Source organism: Hippocampus comes, unplaced genomic scaffold, assembly GCF_001891065.2.
Source record: "Hippocampus comes isolate QL1 unplaced genomic scaffold, H_comes_QL1_v1.1 scaffold56, whole genome shotgun sequence".
Lineage (NCBI taxonomy): Eukaryota > Metazoa > Chordata > Actinopteri > Syngnathiformes > Syngnathidae > Hippocampus > Hippocampus comes.
This window is the reverse complement of record NW_017842056.1, coordinates 284154-295301: the sequence shown is the minus strand read 5'-3', so window position 1 is coordinate 295301 and position 11148 is coordinate 284154. Positions and strand designations below refer to the sequence as shown.

General features: G+C 45.6%; 2 protein-coding genes across 2 annotated transcripts in view; both read right to left on the bottom strand.

Annotated features, from left to right (window-relative positions):
- Positions 1 to 1263: 1263 nt before the first annotated feature.
- On the bottom strand, positions 1264 to 6189 carry LOC109510380 (synaptophysin-like). Its single transcript, XM_019860631.1, has 8 exons — positions 6096 to 6189; positions 5086 to 5151; positions 4883 to 5007; positions 3597 to 3795; positions 3061 to 3252; positions 2224 to 2433; positions 1873 to 1932; positions 1264 to 1671 (listed from the first exon to the last, which is right to left on the bottom strand). Exons 1-7 carry the CDS (start codon positions 6111 to 6113, stop codon positions 1888 to 1890), a joined length of 855 nt encoding a protein of 284 aa, XP_019716190.1. The 5' UTR covers positions 6114 to 6189; the 3' UTR covers positions 1264 to 1671; positions 1873 to 1887.
- An 847-nt stretch (positions 6190 to 7036) lies between these two features.
- The window catches only part of cacna1fb (calcium channel, voltage-dependent, L type, alpha 1F subunit), a 31138-nt gene continuing 27026 nt past the window's right edge, over positions 7037 to 11148 (bottom strand). The window contains exons 45-50 of the mRNA XM_019860839.1: positions 10909 to 11027; positions 10726 to 10838; positions 10439 to 10646; positions 10303 to 10356; positions 10125 to 10225; positions 7037 to 9077 (exon numbers count right to left, since the gene is read on the bottom strand). Coding sequence (XP_019716398.1) covers positions 8814 to 9077; positions 10125 to 10225; positions 10303 to 10356; positions 10439 to 10646; positions 10726 to 10838; positions 10909 to 11027 — 859 coding nt within the window. The 3' untranslated portion in view covers positions 7037 to 8813. The remainder of the gene's footprint in view (positions 9078 to 10124; positions 10226 to 10302; positions 10357 to 10438; positions 10647 to 10725; positions 10839 to 10908; positions 11028 to 11148) is intronic.

The window sequence follows — 11148 nt, the reverse complement described above, 5'->3', positions numbered from 1 at the left end:
AAAAGCAAAGAAGAGAAACACAACACACACACACACACACACACACACACACACACACACACACACACACACACACACACACACACACATACGTCATCAGTTACTGTACAACACAAACATCCACAAGGATGGCTGCCGATTGGCTGAAGGGACAAAATTCAACATCAACAGAACAATCTGTCACAAGATGGATGAATTGACCCACTGTAGGAACTTTCTATGTTTTGGGTTTTTTGGCACGGAGGCGGAGACATTTGCCTGGTTAGCTGGTTAGCAGCCAAGAAGATAAACTATCCATTGAAGCTAGCCTCCTAATAAAGGTTTTTGTTGTCGTTTCTGCTGAGTCACTAAAAACTTTTACACGGAAGCCATCTTGGTTCCTGACTTGATTTAAGATGCTTGCTTGTTTTTAGGTTTGAAACCAGTTGCACTCTGGTTTAGGTGTGTGAATAATGGACAATGCAGATGAAGAAGAAGAAACAAAAATACAAGGAAGGTGTAAACGTATAGCTAATATATGTGCATATAGCGTGAACCCTCAAGTGTTCACTTTTCAATATTTGTGAATTTGCCCTGTCTTCAAGAATCTTCCATTATTTGTTGAATCTCTATTGTGCACAAGCCAAAGCCATTTGTAATTTTAAAATATTGTTTCGGAACCAATTTGTGGCATCAGGTGGCCAGAAGCTATGTTGAAGTGAGGGGAGGCGCTTCATGTAGGCCATATCCTTGTCTTTAAAAAAAGTGCTTTGCCACCATCTTGTGGCATCTGTAGGTAATTACAAACCTTTTTGAGTGGGCAAAATTTATACAGCGAAACTATCTAAGTGAAATTGAAAAACAGAGCCTAGAGATGATGTTCATCATAGCGTCAATGGCAGCTGTAGGGGAGCCCTGAAACACAGTACTGCACTGCTACTGGGATAAAAAAAGTGCTTTGCCACCATCTTGTGGCATCTATAGGTAATTACAAACCTTTTTGGGTGGGCAAAATTTATACAGCTATTTTTGGTAGCGGACACTGTGCAGTATTTGAACCCTTTGGAATGAGCTGGATTTCGACATAAATTGGTTCATGAAATGCGATCAGATCTTCATCGAAGTCATAACATGAAAAAGAAAAAGTGTGTGACCCGCACGGCTAATGAATTCATTCTTCATGAGAAAATCGGAGTCAAGAGCCAGCCAAGCTAGAGAATCGAATCATTGTCACGAGATGGGAGCGTGCACAAAACAGACATTCGATTGTATTTCGCTATTTTCAAGCAGCATTGCCTGACGTGACACATGATAATACACCGTCTCATCCGTGTGGAATCGTTTGCCAACGCTTATGAGTCATGGCTTTGATAAAGATCGTCAGACATATTATGACCGACAAATGCAGAAATCCAGGAATCATTCCAAATGGCTTGGATACTTTCTTGCAACAGATATATATGAAGATATATCGATATATACACTTTATTTATTGATGTGTTTATTTTCTTTTCATTTGTTTGATCTTTGTTAGTTTGTTCGAGTGTCAGCTTAGACCTTGGATTATTTATTTATTTATTGACAGGGTGTCAACTTGCTTAACGTGAATAATCAAACGCCCGGTTACTCCCCTGCCCCCGGGAGTGTTGCATGATGGGACGGCTGCAAGCAGGCACTCGCTTCCGATTCTTCCTGTGAAGGGAGAACGCAACAAGGATGTGTGATCATTGCGAAAGGACACTCGCTCGTGCAATGACTGACTACCAAGTCCCACTTTTATTATTCAGTCGTACGGTAAAATCTTGCCTTACGTGATTCATTTGTATCAATTCACAAAAGTTAAAGCAATCCAGAATGTCATCACAATTTCGTATAACTTCCTGAATAGCTCACCAACTTCCCGTCGGTTCACATCTGATTGGAGAAAGAGGTGGGCGCCCCCTGCTCTGCGTCCTGCAAACATGAACAGACCGAGGCGATGCCCAATCTTATGTTCTACTTGAGCTGGATGTTCTACAGAAGGTCAGACCAAGGAAGTTCTGGTCGTCCACCACAAGGTTGCGATTGTGGCTATTAAGAATGTTCTGGAGGTTCTATGTGTCAAATGTTCGAAAGAAGGTTCTCGTGGTGGTCACGGGGGTTTCATAGCCCACGACAAGGGAATGAATGTGGCCAGTGAGAAGGTTCCAGAGTTGTGTCTTGATGTTCTACAGAAGGTTGTAGCAACCGATGTGCCTCGCTCACCTGGCTGTAGCCCTGCTGGTTGTAGTCAGGCTGGTAGCTCCCCTGGTTGCTGGCGTAGGGATCTTGCTCATAGGCTCCTGGCGCGGTAGTAGCAGTAGGGGGTTTCTCCTGAGCAGGTGGAGCTCGCATGAAGGGGGCGATGATGCCCGTCTCCTTGAAAACGAACCACAGGTTTCCCACCCATAGGACCACATTGATGAAGCCGAATGCCTGCGCACAAATGAGGGCGGCGCTTCATGAGCAGTTACTTGTGATTATGAGACGTCGCTAGCGGTTGTTCACTGTTGGTAGCGGTCACTTGTGGTTTTGATAGGTGGCGGTTGTTAGCAAGTGCTATCGGTAACTAGCAGTCATTAGCGGTTGTGAGCACTCGTCAGAAGGTGTGAGCTGGCGTTAGTGACCACCAGCCGACAATGGCAGTCGTTAGCTGCCGTTAGAGATTGTTAGCTAGCGTTTGCAGTTGTTACACGAGGGGTTTTCCTGGTTGTTAGCAGCCATTAGTGGTCACTGTCAGCCTCTCAGTACTCAATGGCAATTGCTAGTTGTCGGTGGCTGGAGTTTGCGGTTGTTAGTAGTCAAGAACCATCGTTAGTAGTTGATAGTGGCCACTATTAAATGGTTAGCCGTCATCGGCAGGTGCTAGCAGCGTTTAGCGGTCATTAATTGTCGTTTGCGGTCACTAGCTATAGTTTGCAGTTGTTAGCAGTCACTGTGGTTGTTAGAGGTCGCAAGTGGTCATTACAGGTTAACTCGTGTTGTTGGTAGTTGTGAGCTGTCATTCGCGGTCATGAGTGGCTGCTAGCCATCATGAACAGCTGTTAGCAGTCATTGCCGCACCACAGACGTGTTGAGTCCAGACATGACAGGGTCGTGGACTTCGCGGCATCGGTTCTCTTCCGCGTCGCAGGCTCCAATCAAAGTGATGACCTGGTCTGGGTCTGTGGCCACCTTGACGTCCGACAAACCCTTGGCCCATGCCGCTGAGCTCACCAGCCACATGAAGGCAAACACGGCGCTCACGCCAAGGTCCTGAAAGGCAGCACGAAAACACACACCGTACAAGCACACGTCAGTCACATCACATTACATCACCTGCTTTTATGTTCAAAACATTTCCAGAGCAGCCAAGACCTTCATCCCTGCCACAATCTAGACTCCTCCGACTGAATCCTCTGTATTAGCACTAATATTAGCATGAACATTAGCGCTTCTTTTGGCAATCAAATCCGCCAGTGACATTATCATTATCGTTATCACGACGATGAACATTAATATTAGTCTTCAAGCTATTATGAGTGTTTGCGTTGTGAGAACGAATATGAGTGTCTCAAGCTTACTGTAGCCTACAGTCAGTAACATGACTACACACTCACCACCAGTGGGCCCTTGTTGTTCTCCTTGTACTTGTCGAAGAGGAAGACATAGACGCTGAGTGCTGCCGTGGCATACAAGAAGGAGAAGACGCCGACGGTGACAAAGCATTCCGCCGAGGAGGAATAGTCGCCGACCAGGAAGATACGCTCCGGGTTGCCACCCTTGCAGGTGGGGGCGTCAAAGTACTCGTGATGCAATCTGACACGTACACAAACATTCAAAATGCACTCATGTTAGCAGGAGTATTTGTGCTCATACAAGCAGAAACATTAGGGCCAATGTTGGCTTTCATGTTGACCACTAATATTAGATTTCATAACTTTCATAACTTTGCTGCTGTAAATTGGGAATTTCTCCATTGTGAGACAAATAAAGGTTTTCTTATTCTTCTTATTTAACCTTAGCCTCAACATTGGTATTATAGGCCAAAAGGAAAGGATGACCAACATTAGAATTACTGCTAGCAGCATTGACGGTATCACTAGTATTAGCATTAACATTAGCATTACAGTCGAACTTCATTTCAACGTACCCCATTTACGTTTACGTTTTCGCCCTTATAACATTTAAAAGAAAAGTCCCAGTCATTCGTTTTCCATTTGCCGATTGTGCTGACAAAAAAACACCTTTAGAACATCAACTACATTATAAGGGTCAGATTTTTCCCACAAAACAGTGAAATAGCCTTCGTTACAATGAAACGCGGGAAGCTAAATGTAGCCGCGACCTTGCTTTGCAACAAAATATATGGTGCGGGATTCCCCTCCGTTGCTTCGCGATGCTACTGTTTGACTCGTACATTGTTGTACTTCCGGAGGCACGGCGCACGCGGTCTGAAAACATGTCTAGTTTAACGGAAGCGGATGTCCGCTGTCTGTTAAGGCTAATATGACCATTACTGTCATTGATAGCCTTAGCATCAAGGTTAAAGAGGAAGTCAAGTCAATCATTTTCACAAGAATATGCGACCCCACTCGTCTAAAAACAGCATTCTGTCCCTCAGAGCTCAGTTTAGGAACGTCAAATGACCAAATTCAGAAAACAGGTGAGCCGTGATTGCTCGTTGCCCGTAGGCACTGTGAAATCATTTCACAAAATGGCCGTCTCCTGAGATGGATAAAAACCAGGTCTATTTTTGCTGCTTAATTCATATTCCACAGAATGCCATGTTTAGACGAGGAGCAGTGCGTCGAACATATCGTTGTGAGTCCAATTTTTGACTTGATTTCCCCTCAAAGAACGGTGTTATCATAGCGTCACATGGACTCAAGGTCCGGTTCCTGACCTGAAAGGATATTCGAACTCCACCTCGATGCTCAAGTCACTTTCCGTGCGGTTCTTGCACTCCACGGCCATGCGCAGCATTCCTGAGTAGCTTCCGCATGTGGAGAAGGCCAAGATGGAGAAGAACTGGGGAATAAAAGCTCCATTGTTACAAAGCGTGTGCTCATCTCATACAGTAAACCTCTTTGTTGGGTGTTCACTGACCCACTGTAGAATCTTGATAAAGCCCAGGGGAACCTTCAGCACCCTGAACTGACCCTGGGCCACCAGCTGGGGGAGACATCAATTCTTTGTTATTCCCTGAAAATTTGCTAGCCATGTAAGTCTATGTTGAAGTGAGTTTTAAGAGGCTTCGTTTCGACAGAGGCAGTGCTTTGCTGCCATTTTTTGACACTGTGATGCTAAGGATATAAAAGTGAGTTGCGGAGTTTCACGTCTACAAAAGATGCACTTTGGTGACATTTTGTGACTCTTAAGACAATTCTAAACCTTTTGGCAGGGGAGGGAAATTATTGCCTGTTATTTATTCGGATTTTTGAAAGACACACACACACACACACACACACACACACACACACACACACATACACACGTCTGCCTGACATTTGATCGAGGGGGAGCTGTAGCACTTTATTTTTTAAATTTTTTTTTGATCATTTTTTTTCATGATCAAGATATCCAAGTATTATTAGGACCTGACAGTCAAGCGACTGACAGACTCGGGATCAGCCCCCCCCTAGCGGCCACCCTTCTCCTAGCCGTTAATTTAAGGACACGACATTGTGGCGTCATGGCGAGGTCACGTGACAGGGGTGGATGCTTTTTCATCAGCTTCATCATCCTCTGCTACGCCCCCGCGCCCCCCCCACTGCCATTTTACGCATTTCTTCATGCACGCATACACGAAGGACCGGATGACGTCATGTCATGTGTCGGGCACCGAGACGCGCACGCGCACGTGCCGTGCGTGCCTCGCAAATAATCCAGCTCGTCTTCGTCCTAATGTGTTGCCGTTCACGTTTACGCGGACGCCCGTCTTCGTGAACGCGCACAGCAGGCTTGATCATGCACGCGCAAAAACGCGCGGCGGACGTCGAGCGCCAACGTGCAAAGATGTCCCAATAAAATCTATCATATAGTTCCTCGGGGCCGAGGAGTGGGGTGAAAAGTGTTAGTTGTTGTTGGTTTTGTTTTGTTTTGTTTTTTGTTTTTACCTGATTGACGACGTCCATGATGCTGGATGTGAAAGAGCGCCACACCAGATGGACCAGGAGGGGGAGGATGTTATTGGAATGGGAGAGGAGGAGACAGGGGAGGGAGGACCTGACGTGTTTCCTGTGCGCTCCTCTTATTTTGTTATTATTCATATGTTAATACTTCATCCACGGAACATAAATAAATACATGCACCGTTCCAGCACTGTGGGACCATTTAGGCGCCAACATTTTGGGGAAAACAGACCGTTTGATCATTTTTGTTGTTGTTTACATGAAAAACGCGTTGAAAAAAATGCTGCTCATACAAAACTGCTTCAACACGGCAGCTCTGCTTATCTTTTGACTTTGACATGATCACCCCTGGTCATGGTAAAACGTTACATGATTACTGTGTCAACTTTGGTACCGAAGAGCCCAAATGGATTGAAATAAATCAAATAAATTATGTTTCTTCTTCTTTGCTCGTCAATCTTCCCGTGGGTGTGTGTTGGAATTGCACGCAAAAAGCACATCCATCTGACATGCTGGGAATTTAGGCAGATTATGCGATGGTGTGACTGGTCCACATGTGGGCTGCACTTAGTGCATATGGACGACAGGGGGCAGCGTAGTTCCCCCCTCTGGGTAAACGTCTACGCTAGCAAACTGACATTGTAAAACAAAGTCATGCTTTGTTTTTTTTTTTTTTTATACTTCTGAGATATGCTTTATTTATCCTGATACCGAAACAAGCTTTTAAATTGTTTATCAGGAATAACACAACTAAACCTCCAGGGAAATTAAAAAAAATATTTCAAATACATTTTCCTGAAAAAAATGAAGAGACTCAAATCATCATGAATCACAAAGCTGTACTATGACATATTGTGACACATAAGTGTGTGCGTGTGTGTGTTGTATGAAGTCTTGAGTGATCAAACACACATTTGTTTTTTGTTTTTTGTTTTTGTTTTTTTTTTTATTTGAGGTACGCACGGTTGACTTGGTCCCGCGACTGAAATTTGGAGGGAAACCCATGAGTGAGCCCTTCGGTCGATGGTCAGGAAGAACACGAGAAGACAAGAGAGCTGCTGATGTTCAGCATCAATACAAAAAAAGAAGAAAAAAAAACATCTTGACAACAAAAAATCGATCAAAAACGAAAATTCACCTTCCAGTAGATCCAGAACTGATATAAAAGTCACAAACCCGCAAGAGTATCCTGACGGGGGCGCCAGATAGGCGGCAAGAGCTTCCACATGGGACGACATGCTAATGAGAAGTCGCTCGTCCGCTGTACAGCTAGCTAGAAAAATGTACAAAAAAATGGATTTTATTGGCATGTACTCAAAAAGTAGGAGTGCTAATTGATTCTGCGAGTAGTCTTGACAATTCGATTACTCAAGTCTGATCACCTTTCAATTAGTTATGTCTGATCAACTTCCATTATGTCTGATCAACTTCCATTGGTCATGTCTGAATAACTTTTTTTTTGCCCATTTTGTCAAGTTTGATGGATTTATTTTGATTAGTCCTGCCTGATTATCTTCTTTTTATGTTACTCGCGCCTGATCAAGTCATTTTGATTAGCCAAGTCAAAATACAATTTTTCATTTAGTCATGTCTGAGTGACTTCCTTCGATTCGTCATGATGGATTGAGTCATTTTTCCATTAGTCACGCCTGATCAACTTATTTCTTTTAGTCATCTCTGAAGAGCTTCTCTGAGTCATCACCTCCTGAATACCTTTTTTTCGATTAGTCACATCTGATGGACGTTGGTTCATCATTTTGAGTTGAGATGAGTTAATCATGTCTAGTTCAATTTGTCATGTCTGGCCAATTTTTTTTCCCAATTGGTCATGCACAATCAACTTGTTTCTATTTTTCATGACTGACCAACTTATTTTGATTCATCATGTCTGACCAACTTATTTGGATTCACCAGGTCTGACCGGCTTATTTTGATTAATCATGTCTGACCATCTTATTTCAATTGCTGATGTCTGTACAAGTTTCTCTGACTAGTCAAAGAAGTATCTTATCCATCAGACACGGCACAGATAGTGATAGCAACGAGGCGTGCATGAAAAAGTAAAAGTTTTCTTTTTTTTTTTTTTGCGTTATACTCTCCAAGTGAATCCTTTAACACGCGTTAGCTGATAGCTAACAGTTAGCACACTGTCAAAAAAGCAATTGTTGAACCCGTTCTTTCCCACAACGTGGCAGCTCACTTGACGCTCGTACAGTGAAGGTCAGCTAGAAACCCACTTGGCCACCACTTAGCAATTAGTAAGGAGCTTGTGCCTAGGCTAATACGCATCTGACGTCATCGCGATGTCCATGACAGACAATAATGCTTGTGCTAAGCTAGGTCAAACTAAAAACATATAACATTGTAGTGTTTGCTGGGAGACTTTAAAATGTCCAAACTATCAAAAGGAGCAGAAATTAGTCCATGTTTTATATCTGCGCAGCGAGCATGCTATGCATCCGGCTGGAAATTGCTAACAGATAGCACCCAACACCCAACTGCAAGTTTTTCTTCAGCAGTTGTTGTTTGTAAACACTCGGAGGTCCGTCGTCGTCGCCCACTTGAGAATGTCGAGCGTGATATGCGACTTGAAGCCACATACGTGAGCTCCTCTGTCACTTCCCTGAATTGGGTTCTACTTCCTGCAGAGCTTCTCAGACTGCCCACCTCCCTGGTCTCTGATTGGCCATGAGCATCCGTCCATCAAAATGACGTCACGCAGCTCATCTCGTCGGCCAGTTCTTCCTCCTCTCGGCCGGTCCTGATCGGCTCCTCGTCGCTGTAGAGCGCGGCGGCATCTCCGGCCGCGGTGTTGAGGAAGTCATGGCTGGCGGACCCCAGCAGATCGCTGGCGGCCGATTCCATCTCGTCCACGGTCATGTGACATGCGTCGGCAATCTCCCGCTTTGCAAACGCCACGAATTTGGGATCGCGCGCATAAAGGCCGAGACCTTCGGAGATGAGAACCTGTCGAGAAAAAAGAAAAAAGAAAATCATCAGGACTTCTGACATCCCAACCCACTTCTGCTCATTATTCACGTCTGGACAGGTTTCACTGATTAGTCAGATTTTACCTTCTTTTGAGTCGTCATGACATCTTTTGATTTGTCTTACCTGTACAGCTTCCCCTGAATAGTCAGGTTTGAGCAAATACTTTTAATTAGTCTACTTATTTCAATTGGCCATGCCAACTTACTGTATTTTGATTCGTCACGTCTTTCAGCTTCCTCTGGTTATTCAGATATGAGCAACTTCTTTCAATTAGTCATGTCTGACGGATTTCCTTTGATTAGTCATGTCTGGTCAATGCATTTCGATTGATTAGTTATCCCCGATCAACCTATTTTGATAGGCATGGCTATACAACTTCCACAGATTAGTCATGTCTGATTAGCTTTTTTCGATTAATCATGTCTGATTGACTTCCTTGGGTTCGTCATGTCTGGTCAATGCATTTCGTTTGGTGCAACCTATTTGGACAGGCATGACTGTATAACTTCCACAGATTAGTCATGTCTGAATAATTTTTTTAAAATTTCGTCATATCCGATGAAATACCTTCAATTAGTCATGTCTGATCAGCTTTTTCAATTGGTAATGGCTAATCTGATTTTGATCACGATGTCGGTGCAACTCCCCCATGCTCAAATAACTTTTTTCACGAGTCGTTTGTTGGATTTCTTATGATTCGTCGCGCCAGCTCAATTTACGGAACTTCATGACGTCCGTACAAGTCCTGATCAGTCATATCGGATGGACTTCCTTCAATTTGTCAAGTCTAGTCAACCTTTTCCGATTAGGAATGGCCAATCTCCTTATTTTGATCGCCATGTCTGTGCAACTTTGTCTGATTAGTCATATCTGATGGACTTCCTTCGATTAGTCATGCCTGATCGACTTCTTTCAATTTGTCGAGCCTGATCAACTCCTTCCGATCAGTCGCGTCCTTTTTCTGTTGAGTGATGTCTGATGGGCTTTTATCAAGCAGTCCTATCTGATCGCCTTTGGTCTCACCGCCTCCACCAGGCTGTCGGCCGAGCCTCGTTTCTCGCCAAACGGCGCGCCGAGCTGAGAAGGAACTCTGAGGGTGGTGTACGCTCTGTAAGGAGGCGGGGCTGCGCAACATAAGGGACGTGTCAAATGCCGATCGGCTATATAGTGGGCTCATTTCGATTCTGAGGTCTTGGCTCACCTCCGGGGCCGCCGTACCAGGCGGGACTCGGCGCCGCTCCCGTCACGCTAACGCCTGCGGGTGGAAACGCAACATCCGATGAGCGGCCCCGGTGACTGTCGGTTTGTCAGCGCTGAGCTGAGCGAACGCGGCTCACCTCTTCCCGCTCCTGTCGGCTTGTCCTCGCGGCCGCCTCCTGTTCCTCCTCCTCCTGATCGCCCCCATGACGGGCTGCCCTCCTCCTCCACCAGGATGAGAGGAGCGTACAAGAGGCGCCCGCGGCGAGGGCACGGATTGGCCCAGGATGTGGAGGACGCCGTAGAGGCCGGACCGGACGACGGGGGACAGTCGTAACTGTTGTACGTCTGCGGGAAAAAAGCAACGGGCGTTGACTCCGCGTGAGCGTGTGTTCGTGCGTGTGCGTGCGTTTTCATTTGTGTTTGCCTGAGTGCGGGTGCGGCGCGGAGGAGAATTAGGGTGGTAGGTTCCCGGCATGGGCAAGTCGTCACTGCTGCCCTGACGTCTCAGACACTGAATGTTGAACGACGGCTTTCGACCTGTCGGCCAGCTCTGCTGTCAGCCATCTTTGACGACGACGCGCAGACGTTGGAATTGGTTGCGTCTCACCTGTGGGCGTGGCCGGAAGAAGACGCCTCCGTGTCGTCCTCCTGCCCTCGCTGTAGCCGTTACCGTAGTGACGGTAGGGGGCGTGGCCATCGTGGTGCAGCGAATCATCAGGGTAATACCTAGAAACACACAGATGCATTGTACACGTGCGACAGCAGCCATCGTGCGTGCGTGTGTGTGTGTGTGTGTGTGTGTGTGTGTGTGTGTGTGTGTGTGTGTGTGTGTCTCTCTGTGTGGTAG